The 20,346-nt window shown below is 45.7% G+C and overlaps 1 protein-coding gene across 4 annotated transcripts in view; it reads right to left on the minus strand.

Moving 5' to 3' along the window:
* The window catches only part of RYR3 (ryanodine receptor 3), a 551,722-nt gene that overhangs the window by 119,123 nt on the left and 412,253 nt on the right, over window positions 1–20,346 (minus strand). For 3 of the 4 annotated variants that reach the window (XM_082647182.1, XM_082647183.1, XM_082647180.1), the window contains exons 41-45: window positions 19,153–19,282; window positions 17,896–17,999; window positions 13,975–14,110; window positions 3,791–3,971; window positions 2,247–2,358 (exon numbers count right to left, since the gene is read on the minus strand). In XM_082647182.1, coding sequence (XP_082503308.1) covers window positions 2,247–2,358; window positions 3,791–3,971; window positions 13,975–14,110; window positions 17,896–17,999; window positions 19,153–19,282 — 663 coding nt within the window. The remainder of the gene's footprint in view (window positions 1–2,246; window positions 2,359–3,790; window positions 3,972–13,974; window positions 14,111–17,895; window positions 18,000–19,152; window positions 19,283–20,346) is intronic. The other variant, XM_082647181.1, reaches the window with a different exon arrangement.

The following is a 20,346-nucleotide window of genomic DNA, read 5'->3' on the forward strand; positions in this document are numbered from 1 at the left end:
AAATTTGATTAATGCTGGGACTAGGGCAATAAAAGGGGTGTAGAGGATGTCAGAGAGAACGTGAACATCTCAAGGGAATTATCCGAGGACGGATAACCTGATCCTTATGGCCACAGGTGGGATGTACAGGTGCACACTCTCTTGGATCTGGGGGCAGCAGGTGCGCTTCTGGGCACAGGCTCTTAGCCAGCAATGGAACTGTCATGAGCTCAGGATAGACTCTACCCAGGAGGGAGGTGGATGACATGCTGAGACATAATGCTTGAAGGACTGGAGACAGGAGAACACCTGTGTGTGACCCTAGCTGCCACCTCTCATTCCTGTGGGCAGAGGGGAGGCTGTCCGTGATGACGGCATCAGCCCTCCCCCTCACTAACAGAGGAGGGGCCAGGGGAGAAATTGTGTGTGTGTGTGTGTGTGTGTGTGTGTGTGTGTGTGTGTGTGTGTGTGTGTGTGTGTGTGTGTGTGTGTGTGTGTGTTTATAAGGTATTGAATCTGAGGGGCAGTAAGCAAGGAGGAAACGCCTTCCCAGTGGGGCTCTGATGACTTAGCTATCCCATGCGGCCTGTCTTCCCGAGACTAGGCAAACGCTTTTTGAAGTGATTACAGGTGACCTGGGGAAATGACACCCTGCCCCAAGACTGTAGGACAGCCCAGTATTTCCCTAGCCCCCTTTCAAGCTTCCTTTATTTGTATAAGGGCACAGAAATGGAAAGATGGGCCTATGTGGGTAAGGTACAAGTTCCACAGTGGGAACTCGAATAGCCTCACTTCGAAGCTTTAGACTTTCTCCTCTCCACAGTACTTTTATCCTAGATTCTTCCATACTGGAATAGTTTCCCTAAACACTTGTAGATGGATTTGCAAACAGGCTACATCATTTATTAGATAAGACCATGACAAACTGGAAGAAAGATAAGAGTGAATGCTTTAATGCAATGTCTTTCAAACTGTAGTCATGACCAATTAGTGGGCTGTAACCTCATTTAGTGGACTGCCACCAGCATTAAAAAGCATGAAATAAATTAGTATAGAATAGAAAATATTAGAGTGCATTATCCATAGTAAAGATAAACTTTGTTTCTGGAATATATGTATACTAGGTTGCAATGTAAATTGTATGTCTTACTATGATCAAAACAAATTTTTTTTTTTGGTCAGAAAGGAAGTTTGAAAGCCACTACTTTAATTGATTCTGTCTTTCATTAGCATTAAACAAATACAACATATCCACTGTTCTCTTGGCAGTGACCAAATATATAACCTCATCAATACCAGAAACCACTGTTTATGTCATCCCAATCTGCACTGCAAGTACTTTCAGGAGACGCTCTGACATAATCCAAAGGCAGTGAGCACTGCGGAGAGAGGCAGGCGCCTGAGCCCTGAATGAGCAAATCCAACAGTTCTTTTAAAGAGTTAACCAAGTATTTTTTTAAATATAAAAAGCTATCTTTTCTGTTTTCCTACAAGAAGTAATTATTTCCTCTCTCACTTATGATGTGAGTCTTTATGAGAAATAAGGCCAATCTCCTTCTCCACCCCCAGGCAGAGAGGGAAAAAGGAAGGTGAAAACATAACTTTTTTGCGGTTTGCGGGCCTCTCACTGTTGTGGCCTCTCTCGCTGTGGAGCACAGGCTCCGAACGCGCAGGCTCAGCGGCCATGGCTCACGGGCCCAGCCGCTCTGCGGCATGTGGGATCCTCCCAGACCGGGACACGAACCCGTGTCCCCTGCATTGGCAGGCAGACTCCCAACCACTGCACCACCAGGAAAGCCCTAGAAACAATTTTTTTAGTATGTCTGTAAAGCTTACCTCTGGGAAATAAGCAAACATGAACTGTGACTACCTTCCTGATGCCTGACACCATGGTTGTCAAGAAAGGATTTTCCATGTGGAGTGTCCTGATAGACACAATCAAGAAATCAAGTTGGTCACATTTTGACCAAGTCGAGGCATAGGAAAACATAGTTTTGGGAGGCTTTTGAAACAGAACATGTATCAGATATGCCCTATTAGTGTCACAGAGAAATCACACAACGCAGAGATCTTCCCAGGAGTCATTCCCTGGAAAACTGTAGAATCAGGTACGAGAGATGGAAACTACTTCTGATATTGGCTAAAAGGAACAGAGAGAAAGGCATGTTCACAAATGTCAGAGTCGGAAGAAGAAATGACCTTCATGAAATCTACAGTGTTCCTGGTTCAAGCCCCTCAAATCCGCTCTCTGGGAACTCATCACTTACGTGCATTTCAGGAGCACAGCGGCCCAGCAGATCTATAAGAGCCGAATAAAATGACATAATTGCATTGCCCATGTGCACAACCTCTTCTTCATCTTCATGGTCCTCCGCGCTGCTGAGAGAGAACCAACACAAGGTGTAGGCAGCCTGGCAGGTGGGGCCCTGTTTTAGACACGATATGGAAACACTTTCTCTGCTCACCCTGGGCATCACGCATCCTTTCCGTTGGGCTCCTTCTCTCCCTCTAGCTGTCAATGAGATGGTTTAACTCACCAGGCTCAAGGGACCCAAATATTTGTTCATGACATTCCTAGGGTCCCATGAACTTTACTGACATGAATGCATCATGCAGACCACACATACTCATGGAGCTGCACTGGGACCCCCAAAGCTCCTACCAACCATTCCTTCCCTTTTCCTTCCTTAATAGACATGGAAAGCACATTGGACAAGAAGTCAGAAGGGTCAAGTCCAGGTCCTGGCCCTGTTGCTAACAAGCTATTTGACTCTGGGCCTCAGTTTTTCTCATTTTACATGAGAAATTTAGGACAGTTTATGTTCGGGATTCTATCTAACTCTACCAGATCACCTACCAGAACTAATAACCACCTCCGAACCCCCCCCCCAAAAAAAAGGAGCCACTGGCTGCAAAGTTACCTCTGCTGAGTTATATCCCATCTCTAGATTCTGGGGTCTAATCTAGAGGCTGCAATAAAAGGGAAATGTTCACAAGACATAATGAAAGGAAGGTCACAAGGCAATCTGATAACGTACTAACTATGTCTTTAACCATTAAATACCAAGATTTTTTTTTTTGCGGTATGCGGGCCTCTCACTGTTGCGGCCTCTCCCGTTGCGGAGCACAGGCTCCGGACGCGCAGGCTCAGCGGCCATAGCTCACGGGTCCAGCCGCTCCGCGGCATGTGGGATCTTCCCGGACCGGGGCACGAACCCGTGTCCCCTGCATCGGCAGGCGGACTCTCAACCACTGTGCCACCAGGGAAGCCCTAAATACCAAGATTTTTACTGCTGTGATTTTTCACATTCTGCAGCTTTCTTTTTACCTAAGGAATCAAATCGAACACTTTCGGAAGAGGGAGTGCAGGGTACTCCCTCTTCTTAAAAGTGAGGTATGAGATGGGACACCAAGGTTCAAAATATTGAAGGGAACGGGCTGGGGTTAGACAGTGACTGGAACCCTGTTGGTCCAGGCCTCTTAGCCTGGATACAGCTTCCTCCCATGGGGATGCCATAGGGAGGCGCAGCGAGGGCTGAAAGAGCTTGCTGACTCCTCCATTTGCCAGCTGGCCTGAGTGGAGTAGGAGAAATGGAAAGGGATGAAGATGATACTGATCACTAGGCTTACTGGGAGTCAAGATGACAACAAGCTTGACACAGTGACCTAAAATGTGTGAGCCACAACTGCAGAGCGCCTGTGCTTTCTCTGCCAGGGGGAGGTTATGGACGTTTGCTTTACCGTGTGTGTACTGAGAATATTTCAGAGCTCGACAACCATACTGGGGTGAGAAGGCAATTCATTCACTTACACTTCTCTCTTGTACCCCTGCGAGGGGAGGTCGAGGGCTGGGTTCTCGGAGATCTTAATGGCGCCTTGCATGGCCGCCAATAGACCATTTCCTCCTTCACCCCGCAGGGCCGGGCCGAAGCACTCGGGGCGTCTAATGAGCAGCTTGACCACGACGCTGGCGTTTTCTTCCACACTTTCACCTAAGGGAAAGAAGCATTATTACCATCTCATTGGAGAGAACAACCCCGGAATTGATTTCTTTTTGGCCACGCCAGGTGGCTTGGTTCCCAGACCAGGGATTGAACCCATGTCCTCAGCAGTGACAGTGCAGAGTCCTAACCACTGGACCACAAGGGAATTCCCCCAGATTTGATTTCTAATTGACGAGGCTGGGAGAACAGTATTTGATTGATCTTGTCACATACTCTTAAGATTAGGAGGTAATACTGATGCAGAGAGAGGGGAGCTTTGATAAATTACATCAGTCTCTATTTATTTGAAGTATTACGATTAACTGATATAGAACAGTCTTACTTCTCAGTTCAGGATTTTGTGCTATTCACATTATTTCGCTTTATTTAGGTCCTCAGAGGGCCAGAAATACACTACTGAGTCTGCCATGGATTACTGATTAATTCACAAGTGACTTTACCTCTTTATTAACTCCCTGAGGAGTGCTTAATAGGTATTTCCTTCCTTCCTTTGAGAGGAGGTAAGATGGTAACTCAATCGGGTGTGCCTCAATTAACATCCCGAAAAGTGACATGCTAGCTCCTGAGCTGTCTTCTCTCAGAGTCGAATACATACCCTAGAACAACCAGGTCTGTGGGGATGAACCTCAGGGCATTTCTGAAATCATTTATCCAGGTGAGAATCTACTTGGTAAAGTTATCTTGGTTACTCTTAGACTAGCTCTGTGGGGAGCTAAAGGTTGGACAATTGTATTTTGCTGGTATTTTTCTTTGGAAGAACCATAGACAACTATAGACAGGGTATCATTTCCCAAAGAAATAATTAAGCAGTGAACTATGACATGTAGAGAGGGATAGCCAATGCTTCTCAGAGACAATATTTTAATCAAAAGTAGTTTTACAGCTTGTTCAAACAATTTCATGAAACACACTTTCTGTCTCTGTCTCAGATGACAACTTAATTTGTGTCTAAGAACTTATCCCTGGGCTAATAAGAAGTCTCAAAGACAAGACTTCTTGATGTTGTATATTGGATGAAGCCTAAAGAAAAACTTTTAAATAAGATCATTAGATATTATTAGAGGATTGAGCTCTATAATAGATAGCATCTTGATATGCTGTTGTAATATTAATTATTTATTCTTGCATTAAAATTTTCCTCCAATCTTAGCAGGTTAAGGCAGTAACTATTATTTCACAGTTTCTGTAGTCAGGAATTCGGGAGTGACTAAGTGAGGTGGTCCTGGCTTGGGATCTCCTATGAGGTTGCAGTAAAAATGTCAGCCAGTGCTGCAGTCTCCTGAAGGCGTGACTGGACGTGGAGTATCAGCTTCCACGCTCACTCACATGGCTGTTGGCAGGAGGCCTCCGTTCCTCACCATGTGACCTCTCCATAGGGCTCCTTGAGTGTTCTCATGACATGCCAGCTGGCTTCCCACAGAGCAAAGGATCCAAGAGAGGGGGTAAGGCAGAAGCTGCAATACCTTTTACAACTTTGTCACATACTGTCACTTCTGCCATATCCTATTCATGAGAAGTGATTCACTGAGTCCAGCTCACACTCAAAGGGAGAAGAAGGGCTTCCCTGGTGGCGCAGTGGTTGAGAGTCCGCCTGCCGATGCAGGGGACACGGGTTCGTGCCCCGGTCCGGGAAGATCCCACATGCCGCAGAGCGGCTGGGCCCGTGAGCCATGGCCGCTGAGCCTGCGCGTCCGGAGCCTGTGCTCCGCAGCGGGAGAGGCCACAACAGTGAGAGGCCCGTGTACCGGAAAAAAAAAATAAAAAATAAAAAAGGGAGAAGAAGCAGCCTCCATCTTTTGGAAAAAGGAGCATGGAAGAATTTATAGATATATTTTAAAACTATCACAGGAGTTTAAGTTCTGTTTGATGAAAAATTTTATGAATCAACTTAGAGTAGAGCATTCGAATGGGAACCCATAAAATCTGGCTTCTCTTCCAGATTTTTAGCAAATCCCTGTGTGAGTATGTACACTGCACAGTCTCACTGGGTCTCATTTGCCCTGTTGAGATGTTTGTGCCTCTTCTAGTTTTAGAGTGAGTCTATTAGTTTAACCTATATGCAAAGATTTCTTCCACCATGTCCACAGCATCAGAAGGGCTGAGCTTGCTGTTCAGATATTTGAAGCTAACTTGTGCCCACACAAACTCACAAGTGAACACACTGCTGTGTCTCACAGCCCTGGAGAGTCTACCTGTAGTCCTGGTCAAGAGCTTGGCCTGCTGACGTCCTCTTTTATCACCTGACCTTCTACAGCACAGGGAAAATTCAGGATTGTAAGTATATACCTCTGTAAGTTTTAGAACTGTGTAACTAGATTCAGAATATTTCATTAAACTGAATTTATACAGCCCATCAGCATGCATTCACTATTTTATAGCTCAATCCTTCAAGAAGAGACTGAAATTTTTATAAAGAAGCTTTTCTTCGGGTTTCATCTAATATAACATCAAAAGAGAATTTGTTTTTAATTAAACCAGAATCCATGTGAAGAAAATTCTCAGGAGGTGCTATAAAGGGAAAATAATCACAATAATGGTATGGTGGAATGAATCAGGGCAGGAAAGGAACCCAAGGACAAGGTTGAGTGATACCGTACAGTTTACAGAAGAGCTCAGATAAAGAGGTGATGCTAAGTCTTAAGGACATATTTTCCTATGAGGTGAACCTGGCATTGATACATGATAGAGTTTAATCACAGAGGGATACTTAAAGAAAAGCACCATGATCATCAGCATACTTGAAAGCAAATATTCTTAGTTACAGACATAACTCACAGCTGGCTACTTTCAAATGTTGTTCGCCCACAAAACTTACCAGGTAGCACACTCTCAGTTGTCATTTTCTACGACAAGAATAATGAAGCTAAAACTTTGAAATTGTAAGTGTCAAAAAATGGAGAAAAAACCCAACCCTGTTAGTCAAGCTTATTTAAACACTGTGCTCTGATTCTTTCAGTTCTCAGAATGGAAACACTTGTGGGTCAGCCCTTGTCTTTACCAGCACACTGAAATTAACTTAGCTCTTTCCGAAGCCATCAGCATCATGGAATTTGACGGAACGTGGACCACAATGTCCAAAAGAATTTGAAAAATTAGGCTATGAGTTCTATTGAGTTTGCTATTGAAATTCATTTGCCAAATTAGCCTTATTTTATCTGAATTTCAGGTCTTCAAATCTAAGCTAATTGGGTTGGAGCTACAATGGACCCAGGAAGCCGTCGCTTGATCACTGAATTGTGGTCAATCCATGGGGATGCAGAGGCCGCCCTGCAACAGGAAGGAACTGAAGTGCAACCATTGATGCTAACTGGAGAGGGGACCAAGGAAAAGAATTTCTCAAGGCTTCACAAGGTAGAGAGGATGGCCTGATTAGAAGAGAGAGAACATTCTCTTCCTAATTACCTGTAGTTCAGGAAGTTGGACTGCCAACCAAATCCACAGTGGGGAAGCTGAATACTGACCTTGAGGGCATTTTTCAAGGGAGAGAGAGATCTGAGGTAAGCTAGCTTTGCCCAGGGGCTTACAGCAATGTTTTTGCTGGAGTTCCAAATGAATAATAAGCTTAATAGCAGCGTGTATGTTCACAGAGCCTTTCTTCAAAGGCTCTCAACACTGCCTTCGCATTAGGACCTTCTTTTCAATGTTCCTAAGAAGCTGGATGGAAATGGGATGATTCTCCCCGTTTTAACCAGAAGCGGTCATTCTCGCCACAGGGATGATTAGGAAGGATGAAATGATTTTACCTTCCGCCCATCGCTTTTCTTACTCTCTCTATTCTAAACACAATCCCTGTTTTAAGTTCCTTTGCCTGGAGCTTTGCCTTTCTCATTCCTTTGACATAAAACCTTGATCTAGGTAACTCCACTTCATCCTTCAGGACCAGCTTAAGCTTGGAAGCCCCAGAGTCCTCTCAAATACCCTATCCTCTTCCTTAAAGCACCGCACACAAGTATAATGAATGAATTGTTTGTACCTGTTTCTACTTTTCTCACTAGACCGTATGTTTAATAAGAACAGGGTTCATGTCTGAACTATCTAACCCTGTATGCTCAAGCCTCTTGTTAACATCATGTAGAGGCTTGAAATGATCACATGGAACACTGGGGGTGACTCTCCATCACTGCGTTATCAGACCAATTATCAGCCTTTGTTTGCAGGAAGCAAGGCTGTCCGTTTCCTAGGATTATAAATTTGAGGACATCGTAGACATTTTAATCCTAACCATCCCCGGTCATCAGTACCAATCACACTGAAGAATGGTTATTACATCTTTTTCTAACTCTAAAAACATGAATATACGAACCAGCTGATTCTGTTAAGCATTCATTCCTACTCTGCCCTTCAAAGCTAACATGCTACTTTGTACCCTTGATCCTAAAAGACTTTTCTTCCATTGTTATTGAAACATAAACGACACATCCTAAAAGTTTCATGGCTCCCAGCTCAACGCCCCCCAGTATGCTCTCCCCCAACTACTCTGTTAAACTATGTCCATTTCTTTCTTCAAGATGTTATTCAACATTTGCCTTCTTCTTCCCCAGGCATTCCTATACTCACTTCACCAGATTCCAATAAGCACCATCACTTCTGGCCTGCCAACAGTCACGCGTCTCACTACGTAGGTAGGTGTAGTCGAGTTTTTAGTATGTATGTACGTTGCCGATAATTTTACTTGGGTTTGCTCTGTTTGCTGCTTTGATTCGTAAGTGACTTCAGGGCAGAACTTCTAGAGCATGTCTCCTGTCACTTCTCATAACCCCTCATGTACTCTTCACATGTCACATGATGGATGCCCAGCTTATGACCACTGATGACCAAGCTGCCTAGGGAAACAAGATTCAGCAAAGCTAGGACACGCTGTGTTCCTCACAGATAAGCTTGTAGCCTGAGGAAGATATCACTAAAATACTCCGAGGACGCTAACGAGGCACAGAATTACTTTTGCTTTCTTTTTGAGGATTTGTAAGGAATCTTTTCCTACTTGGTGCTACATTAGGAAGGGATTAATCAGACACCCAGACACATCTGTGTGTACACTGGCTATAAAGTGTGCAACTCCTGGGTTAATAGAAACTTGTCAGCTTCAGGACTCCTGGCGTTAAACACAACCCAAGGCTTCCCAGCAAGCTAATAAAAATAAAGTGGAGAAAATGATATGCTTTAAGAAGAAGATTTAACACCAACTGTAATAGAAACTAGTAAAATAATGTTAGAAAGAATTTTCTAATTCTATTATTTTGATATAGCAAGAGCTTTTTAAAATTTTTTTACTTTTTTAAAACATCTTTATTGGAGTAAAATTGCTTTACAATGTTGTGTTAGTTTCTGCTGTACAACAAAGTGAATCAACTATATGTATACATATATCCCCATATCCCCTCCCTCTTAGCAAGAGCTTTTGATTTGCCTTCAAAAAAAATTTTTTTTTAAACATTAGCACCAAACAGAAATTAAATAATTCCACAATTACTGATCAGCTCAAAGGAGGAAATGCTATTTCTCCTTGTTCATTAGGGAGGAAGTGTTTTCAAGGCAATACTACATAATGGTTTGAGTACAGTTTGGCCTCTGGAGCCAAACTGCTCTGGTTCAAATCTTAGGAAAAGTCTTACTAGCTGTGTGATTCTGGGAAAGGTACTTAATCTCTCTCAGCAGAGGGGTGTTTATCCATAAACTGATAAAGATAACTGTAACTAACTCATTGGATTGTTGCAGCAAATGAATAAGTTAATACATATAAAATTGCTTTGAACCATGCCTGGCACATGAAAATGCTAAGTGTTAGCTGTTATTACCACCGCCACCATCCTCACCACGCACTACCACCTACCACAGTCACCCCTACAACCCACTATGACCGCCTGCCACCCAGCCATCATATACCACTACCATCACCCACTATGACCACCCCTACCATCACTCACCACTACCCACGAAACATTATCACCACACGTACCATCACTAACCACCACTCACCTCGATCACCTCACAAAACCCACGATGGCTACCACTCAACCATCATATCCCATCATCACTGCCATCACCAATCACTACCCACTATTACTACCCTCACTATGACTCACCCACTATCACCACCTACCACCAACCGACCCCCACCATCACCCATCACCCACCATAACCACTCCCGTTATCTATCATGATCACCCATAACACCTTCATCTTTCGCTGCTGAGCAGAGGCCACAAAAGTGGCCGGGAAGTCCTTTGTAATCACCTCTTAGATATAAAGACTTTGAAATAAAGATGTAAAGACAAAGAGCTTTGAGACCCCAAGGAATCTGTTTATGAGAGTCTTCCCATTTCAAATGTCCTAATACTCTTGTAAGGATCACAAAAACAATGCCAACTAACACAACTGTAGGCTTACTACATTTCTGGCAGTGTGCTAATCTGAGTTCTCCATGGATTACTTCATTTAAGCCTCACAACAACTCTGTGAGTTATATGCAACCCGCGAGGCTAGGAAAGTTTTAGTAACTTGCCTAAATTCACAGAGCTAGTGATGGAGCCATATCTGAACCCAAGATACTCGAGCCTCCAGCCCAACCTCTTCCATGTCATTCTGCTGTGACTGAGCCACTCTATCTCCTCTAGGTGCTCAACAAGATTCTAATTTTTTCTTTTTCCATACTTGCCATCCCTCTCTCTTTCATGCTCTCCCCTGTGACAGTCCACTCCTACCATTTCAACTGCAGGTGACCTGCAAGTCTACTCGGTCCCAATCTGTTGCCTGATTGATCTCTATCCTATTGCCCCAATTAGGGGCATCTCCATTTGGGGTTTGCAAATCATTACCTGAATCACACAAGCTCATTACCCTCCGTCTCAAACCATTTTCTCCTTTTGACCATCCTTATTTCTTTTCTCCCTACCCTTAAATCTCTAAGCTTCAGGACTTCCCTGGTGGCATAGTGGTTAAGAATCCACCTGACAATGCAGGGGACAAGGGACACGGGTTCAATCCCTGGTCCGGGAAGATCCCACATGCTGTGAAGCAACTAAGCCCATGTGCCACAACTACTGAGCCTGTGCTCTACAGCCCGTAAGCCACAACTACTGAGCCCACGTGCCACAACTACTGAAGCCCGTGCACTCCAGAGCCCATGTTCCGCAGCAAGAGAAGCCACCGCAATGAGAAGCCCGTGTACCGCAAAGAGGAGTACCCCTACTGGCCGCAACTAGAGAAAGCCCGCGTGCAGCAATGAAGACCCAACACACACACACACACAAAATCTCTAACCTTCAAAGTGACTTCTGTTCCTTTTCTCCCAACATACCCAGGGCCCAGCCACCAGAGTCATCGCCACCAGCGAGTCCTGTAAATTCTGTCTCTGTAATTTATTTCCAGCTGATCTCCTCCATCCCATTCCCATCAACACCATTATAATTCAGAAACTCATTATCCTAACCTGGGCACAGAAGCTCCCAGTGGTTGCCATCAATCTCTCTTCTTTCCCAGTTCTCTGCACACTGAATCAAGACAAAACTCTTCAGCTTGGCATTTAGATTCTCCCTAGTATAGCTGCCTACCTACGTTTTAAACCTGGTCTCTTACCACTGTCAATCATGTATCTATCCTCTAGATCAGCCAATCACTGCGTTTCCTAAGCATGTGTGCTTTAGGTCTCAGGCCACTGTTCAAGCTTCTCCCTACCTGGATCACCTCTTCTGCATCTCTGCATCTGGAGATCTGACCCTTCAAAGCTCATCTCTAATATCACCCCCCCCAGGAGCCTTTTTCTGATCTCAACAGGATGTGAGCTTCCCCTCGTGAAATCCTCTATCACTCTGTCCCTACCTTACTCCACTCCTTATTACAGTGACCTCTCTCCATGCCTGTTCCACTTACTAGACTGTTAATTCTTTCAATGCAAAAGCCAACATCCTTTGCCAAGACCAAATGTGGCCTTTATATAATAGAGACACAATAAACATTAAAGTGCACATATCTTCCTACTGATGGTCTAATAGATTTGCTAGAATGTATTGCATTATGAAATCGTACTGCAGAGAATATATTAAAAAGACATAAAACAATCTGAAAGCAAAGAGGGTGGACCAAATGCTTTTGGTTTAGAGTTTAGCTGAATATGGTAGTACCTAATAAGCATAAGGAAGTTTTGGAATTTGGCCATCCAGGTAAGACCATAGCCAGTGGACTCCTCTACCTTCATAACCCATGTGGACAGTCCCACTAATTGACTCATAAAGCACTTGATCTTGACTGTGAAGGTGGCCAACATGAATAAATGGGTCCTGCCTGTATCTGGTTTGTGTCATACAGTCTATTTACATAATTTGGTGACATTTATGAATCCTTAAAATCTATTTAACAAAAGATTTCCCTTTATTATCACAGTAACTCTGCATTAATTCTGGACATGCAATCATCTGGATTAGAAGTAAGACAGACTATTAGAGGATGCTCTGAAACTGGCCTCAGAGGAAGAAAATGGAGTTTAGCAATGCTGATGATGGACAGACAGGAGGGACAGTGACGAACATGCAGAGAGAAGCAGAAGGCCTGAGTTCCTAAAAACTTGGCTGGATGAGTCCCAGGGGAACAAGAGGTAGACATCTCAAGGTCTGTCACCAAGTCAGGAAAGGGGAAAAACCGGGACAACGGAAGCCATTCAAGTATTAAGAATAGAGTGCATTATGGTGTAGGAAAATAAGCGGGGGTGGGGGAGGGGAAGGAAGACAAGAACACATGGGAATATAATGATCACGTCACACCTATATATATATATATATATATATATATATATATATACACATACATACATATATATGTATGTGTATATATATATATTTTTTTTTTTGCGGTACACAGGCCTCCCACTGCCATGCCCTCTCCCGTTGCGGAGCACAGGCTCCGGACGTGCAGGCTCAGCGGCCATGGCTCACGGGCCCAGCCGCTCCGCGGCATGTGGGATCTTCCCGGACCGGGGAATGAACTCGTGTCCCTGCATCGGCAGGTGGACTCTCAACCACCGTGCCACCAGGGAAGCCCCATCGCCAATATATTTTTAGGTGAATTCTCATAGTTAGAAAAATCAGCATGATTGTTTATTAGGTGCAATCCCTCTTTGTGATCACTTAACCGGCCCAGCTGGATTTGTTGGCCTGAAACTCCAAACTGGGAAAAGGGCGAACTATTTTAACTATAACGTAAATGTAAGTGAATTAGTATTTTAGCAGAATCTAGGGAGACAAGGTACAGTTTTAAGAAAGTAGTTTACTTATTTTACACAATATTCAGCACATTAAACTAATGAAAATACAGAATTTGTGTCAACTTGGAATTCACTATAAATGACAGGTGACTTGTATCAATATTAAGAAGAATAATATTTAGAGTTTCTATAGCAATTTTTTTCTCCTGGGAGTTTAGTTACCTTTAACAGCGATCAGTTATTCCTGATTTTTATTCATCCATCCATCCATCCATCCATCCATCTATCCATCCATCCATCCATCCATCCATCCATCCTTCCTTCTTTCCTTCCATCCATCCATCCATCCATCCATCCATCCATCCATCCATCCATCCATCCATCCATCCATCCTTCCTCCCATCCATCTATCCATCCATCAATCCATCCATCCATCCAACCAACTAATAGTCTAAGGATCTGGAGGCACACTTGCATTTAATTCTGTGAAACAGGTGAGATCAAGATATTAATAAGCCCCCTCTTTTAGGAGAAGAGGTACAGAGAGGTGACAAGCCCAAGCCCACGCAGTGAGTTCCTTGCAGGCTCTGGCACTAGAGCTCAGGACTGTCCATTGGATTCTACTCTTGATCCTTGTCTAGCCTGATTCTCCCTGAGATTTTTCTTCCAGCTGCCACCTACCTATAGAATCTATCATATTTATGGAGAGGAAGCAGTGCAAAGGATTTCCTTTTCCTAGTATCCACCACAATTATGCCATCCTAGGTCTGAAAAACATGGAAAACTGAGACTCACTGTTCACGAAGACGGCAAACCTCAGGAAGGACAGGTAGCGCTCCCCTTCAATGGGGTTCCAGCCGACATCAGGGTATCCTTTGGCCAGAAGCATGGGGCAGCTCTGTAGGCCACAGCCTGCCAAGTAGGTCACCACCTGCCAAGAACAATACAAAAGTAAGTGCCCAGCTTTTTTTTTTTTTTTATGTGAGTTTTTTACATAGCTATACGGCAGGCAAAATTCTGGGAACTGAAGGGCTTTCATTTACCTAGAAGCTAGAGAGAGCCCAGGACTTTCCAGGTAAATAATTTAGTAGATTTGAAATTGGAACCTTTTATTCTTTTTTTTTTTTTTTTTTTGCGGTACGCGGGCCTCTCACCGTTGTGGCCTCTCCCGTTGCGGAGCATAGGCTCCGGACGTACAGGCTCAGTGGCCATGGCTCATGGGCCCAGCCACTCTGTGGCATGTGGGATCTTCCCAGACCGGGGCACGAACCCATGTCCCCTGCATCGGCAGGTGGACTGTCAACCACCGCGCCACCAGGGAAGCCCCCTTTCATTCATTTTTGTTTCCAAGCAGTTGACGAGACTGATGATCACTGCTATGTAGGAACACTCCACGTGCTATAGTTCCATGGATTTTCCAGTTCTGGCAAGAGGGATCTGCCATTTAAAAGTAGGCCTAAGTAGGGTGTCTCTGGGGAGGCAACAGTGGATGCAGGCTGGCCATGTTCATTTGGCCATGCTATTTCAAAACCAAAATGTTCAGTCACTGGTTGACTGGGTGGGCCTTCAACTAATCAGGGGTCCCTAGGTAAGTTCTGGCTCAACAACAGCTGTCCCAAGTCAGGAGCTGAGACGTTCAACGTGGGACGGCTAGCAAAGAGGTCATGGCCACTTAAGGACTAGGATGGGTAGTGTGTTCTCTTCACTTCCAGGTTACCAGACACTTAGCAGAAGATCTCAGCTCTGCGATCTGGTAGAATATTTTAGAATCTCCCTACTTTTCAGAAGGTACCAGGCTAAAAGCTTAGCAAATAGACCTCCTGTGCTTGAAATGCAGTTGTCATTCTAATTTAACCTCTGATATTCTATGTACGCGGGGAGAAGAGGGGAATCCATCGTGCTGCTAATCTTCCAAGTCAGGATGGTGTTTTCAATTTTTAGTCCCCAGGGCCTAGCACAGAGTAGGGGCTCAATAAACATTTGGCAAATGACTCATGTATTGCTGACAGCACATACTCTAAGTCATTTTGAAAGACTGATGGATCTAAGTCAAAACTCAGTAAGAAACTATCATCACACTTTTTCCTACTTAAAGGAGCGAGAATATTATTATGCTTGGAGTTTAGATTTTGTTTGGTCTTAAAAATGTCTGGAAAAGGGCTTCCCTGGTGGCGCAGTGGTTAAGAATCCGCCTGCCAATGCAGGGGACATGGGTTTGAGCCCTGGTCCGGGAAGATCCCACATGCGGTGGAGCAACGAAGCCCATGCGCCACAACTACTGAGCCTGCGCTCTAGAGTGTGTGAGCCACAACTACTGAGCCCACGTGCCTAGAGCCTGTGCTCCACAAGAGAAGCCACCACAATGAGAAGCCCGTGCACCGCAACGAAGAGTAGCCTCCACTCGCCGCAACTAGAGAAAGCCCGCGCACAGCAACGAAGCCCCGATGCAGCCATAAATAAGTAAATAAATAAAGTCCGGAAAAGCATTAATAAAAGCAGGAATTAGGCAGAGTTTTCAGGGTTACAGGTGCAGGGCATTTCACTGGCCACAAAAATAAGTGCTCGTGTGTGTGTGTGTGTGTGTGTGTGTGTGTGTGTGTGTGTGTGTGTGTGTGTGTGTGTGTGTGTGTGTGTGTGTGTGTGTGTGTGGTGGTTGTTCCGTCTCAGGCCTGATTCCTGCTGGGATACATAGAAGGGTGGAACGGAATGGCAGCATTCACTGGTCCTTTGCCTTCTCCCCCAGGGACCACACTTGGGGCGTTTCCTGACACTGGTCTGAGTAAAGCCTGCGCACTTTGCTGAGCCACGAGAACCACCTGAAAAGGAGGCAGCAACCCCATCATCCTCCTCTACAGATTTCCCTGGGTCCCCTTTCTCCCCTCTCCCTGCCTCCTGGCCTCCACTCAACATATGTTGCATCTTCTGAGGGAGGCTGTGGTCCTTGTCGAGCAGTATCAACTGAACAGGTGAACGAGGCTGACGCTGGGATGCTGGGCACTGAGGCTTGTGGCACTGTCTTGTCAAAAGAGAACCGTTAACTGCTTTTAAATACAGGTGTCAGTTATCATCACAGCACCCAGATAAAACCCGTGATATTTATTGCTGTCTAAATGTGTGAAGAGCTGAGCCTGACTGAAGTCTGTCCCACAGAGGCAGAGGCCAGGAATACCCAGGGCATTTACGGAGCAGCTATCACATATCATGCTGCTGGGTGCAGAGCTGCTGAGTCCCTGCGTGTATGCGGGCAGGGGGGTTGTCTTGTTTCTGTTCCAGTCAGTTCTTCTTATTGAAACCAGAAAGTGTTTTCTAACATATAAACGGTGTTGTGTTGCTCCTCTGCTTGAAGCCCTCCAGTGGCTTCCGTGGCTCCAGGCTCTACAGGGAGGTCCCATAATATAATAGGTAAGAGCACGGCCTCTGGAGCCCAGTGCTTTTGACCCCTGGCTCTGACACTTACAAACCCCACGACACTGAGAATGCTCCCTAATCTCTCTGTGCCTCAGTTTCCTCTCCTATAACTAGGGCAATAATAAAAAGGCTTGTCCTGAGGGTCATGTGAGTTAATTCCGAGTGGGGTATGTCACACAGTGATTCCGGAGGAGAGTGGACTTCTGTTATTAGCAGCAATGGCAGCACAAGGCCCATTCCTTTTTGCTCGCACTCTGCGCTCTGGTCACACCCAGCTTTCCGAAGTTCAAGCATGCCACGCTCTCCTCTCTGAACTTCAAACATTCCTGGCACGCGCTTCCCCGCGATGTGACCGAGTAGCTTCTGCCCACGCTGGGGGTCATCTCTTTGCTGAGGGCCTTTTCTGATCCCCTTGTCAGGGTCAGGGGCCCACTCCTAGGTGCTCCCAAACCCACCACGCGGTGGACGACCTTCTCCTTGTCCCCCTACTAGATTGCTCCTCTCCGTACTCGGGAAGTTCACTGGCAATCTCGTCAGCTGTCTAGTCAAGGAAACAGTCCCAAGACAGGACAAATGATGGAGGCGAGGCGGCCTGACCCCCACCAGGAGTGCACTTCACAGTCCCGACGACGTGGGGTAGCTCAGTTTCGTCTCCTCTGTCCACGGAGGGGACATGTGTGGGCCCTCTTTATCTTTAGAGTAATTATACCGTTTTCTGTCATGTCGCTTTCTTTAGTGTATAAACATGTAAATTCGATGACACAATTTTATTAGGAACCACAGGTCTCTGGTGGGCCCATGCAGACCAGTGAGGCTGGGCCTTCACACAAAAAGAACACACATGTCCACATGTCCATGTCTGTGGAGCTGGTGAGCCCAGACCACAGGAGATGCTTGGTCCTAATTATCACACAGCTGCCAGTGACTCACATCCATATATATATATATATATATATATGTGTATGTATGTATATATATATATATATATTTTGCGGTTCGCGGGCCTCTCACTGCTGTGGCCTCTCCCGTTGCGGAGCACAGGCTCCGGACGTGCAGGCTCAGCGGCCATGGCTCACGGGCCCAGCCGCTCCGCGGCATGTGGATCCTCCCGCACCGGGACACGAACCCGTGTCCCCTGCATCGGCAGGCGGACTCTCAACCACTGCGCCACCAGGGAAGCCCCCCCGATATTTTTGTCACACGCTAAAGAGGTTCTGACAGAGACCCAGACTTCCGTCTGCTTCTCCTTGGCCTGGCTGTGCTGTAGGCAGTGGGGAGCAAGCACAGTGCCTCCCCAGGGCCAGTTACCTTCTCGAGGTCTGGTTCCTCTAAGCCCAGCGCTAACTCATTGTTGTCCATCACAGAGGAAGCAGCCACGTCCAGCGGGGTGGATCCTCTCATGGACGGGGAGGCTGAGGAAGGAGGAGAGAAGGAGAAAGAAAGAGAGAAAGAGGCCATCTAGCGCTGAGCTGAGGTTGCAGTGCACAGTAATGGCCAGGAGAGGGCAGCAAACACAAAACCTGGATCACATCGCTGTCCCCCGAGGGGGGCTGCCCACCCAATTTAAGAACAGCTCTATTTGCTATATTTCCTCCCCACACTCATTACTGATTGTGAATATAGCTTCAGTTAGAAAATCAGTTCATAGGATCAGCTGGGACCACGTATTTTCAAGTGCTTTTCTAACATGGAGGTTCTTGGGCCCCCATTTGGTGATCATTCAAAAGTCTCAGATGTCACTTGATCAACTAAGCTCACATAACTTGGCCATTTCTGGGGTCACCACCTAGAGTTAAAAAAAGCCTCAAACAGAATTAGCTCTTACAGTTAAATCAGGTCACCAACGTTGTCTTTCGTTTCCTTTGTTTGGTTCTTAGGCTAGAACTGAGAAAAACTTCAGGTGGCATTTTATAAAAAGGTTGGTCCGTGTATGGTTGCCTTTGATAAACAGGAAAACTGAGATGTCAGATTTCACGTGCACGTCACGTGTGTATGTGAGTCTTCCACACATTCATCTGGTTTACGTCCACAACAGTGAGGGAGGCATGTGCATGCGTGGGTTTTCTAGCAGTGGTGACAGATTTACACTCTTTGCCCATAGTTGCTCCTGGCCCGTCTGCCTTGCAGCTACGAACGCACTGGCTGGTTGGCTGATGGGACAGGCATGCAGCCCAAGAGGGGACTGGATCCACGACCTTGGTCTCGTGAGCACTGCTCCCTGGTCAGTTGAATGGGCTGGGAGGCGCTCTATCTCCAGACTACATCCACAGTCTCAGGCACCATTTCATACACCATGAGCCACTGGTCTCCAGAGAGAAGAGTCAAACTGTGGCTATGCTGACGCAAATCTGTCACCAGCGCTGGTCGGCAGCGACCTCTCTACTTAGGTTGGAGAGCGGAGACATGGTATTATTATCATCTCACCTGTTTTTAGATCAGGCAGGGTTCCTTCTTATATTTAAAAATACCATAGCATGCATGTGACTTCTTTCCCTTTATTGCCTGAGTGGTCAGCAGGGGGAGGGTAACCTCTGAGCCAACAGCAGACGTTATGATGTGACCTACCTAGGCCAACACTGCTATTCTCCAGCAGGTAACTGAGATGCTCAAACATGGCCTTCTGATTTTGTCGGCTAATTCGACAGAAATAGCACAGGAAGCGGCAACAGCTAGCAACCATCTTTGGAAAGGCAATCTGTAGGGAGAAGTAGAAAGTGTCAGGGAGAAGAATCTATCACGAGGCCTTTCTGAAAAGGCTGACTTCAAAGAGTCTTAGGGTGAAGTCTTGCAAGCTGCCAACAGTTTGGAAAATGAATTTTCTCCTTACTTCCAGATGGTTCCAAGACTGATTCATAGGAGGGACAGAGAATACACACCTAAAAGAGGCTTCTAAAAATACTGAGAGCTAATTATAATTCCCGAAGTATCTTTTCTTTCAAAGAAAATAGATGTCAAACCAGAAACCCAGTCATCCTTACATGTCATGAGAAACTGTACAACTCTACATCAGACTATTCTAACTAGGAAGGGAGCAGACAGAAAGGCAGATGGGTGGTCACAACAAACAAGACCCAAAACTATGATCAAACCTGAGTCTTCTGGGTAAAGATTGGCTCCTACAGTTGTAGCAGTCCCCAGAGCATCACCGTCTCAGACTGTGAGCCTTCCCCCTACTTCTGTCCTTGATAACTACTCTCCTATGGGCTCCTATAGTACTCGTAATATGATTCTTACAATTTAGCACTGAGATGCCAACTTCTATTACCATCTACAGTGCTTGGCTTCTCTGCTTAACAAAGTAATTAGCATCTCCAGGGCTTGGCCACATCTTCCGTCCGATCAGTCATGCTCAGTAAATGGTATCAGTGTTGGCTCAGGACCCTAGAAAGCCCTTAATTTCTGCCTTTAGAATCACGGAGGCTCTGGAAGCTCCAGTCTGCCTGCCTGCTGAGGCGTCCAGACATTTGCTCAGGGATCTCCTGGAGAGAGTCCACTTTCAAAAGAGACTGGAGGGAAGGAAGTGAGGAGGAAAGTAAGCCTGGCTCCTCTTCCTACCTCACAGCGCTCACCTGTCAATGCTGGTGGGGCTGCTTCCTAGGATCAGGCACTTCGGAATTTCCGATATTTGAAAACACACCCCATCGTCTGCCTTCAGAAGCTCTCTAGCTCTGAAGAGGACCCAGACAAATTGGGATACAGGCCCAGGTGGGCCCAATCGGCACTCCCTGCCCCTTGGCAACAGGAGCTCCCTCTGACAGC

The sequence above is a fragment of the Grampus griseus genome (assembly GCF_964374135.1).
Source record: "Grampus griseus genome assembly, chromosome: 2".
Lineage (NCBI taxonomy): Eukaryota > Metazoa > Chordata > Mammalia > Artiodactyla > Delphinidae > Grampus > Grampus griseus.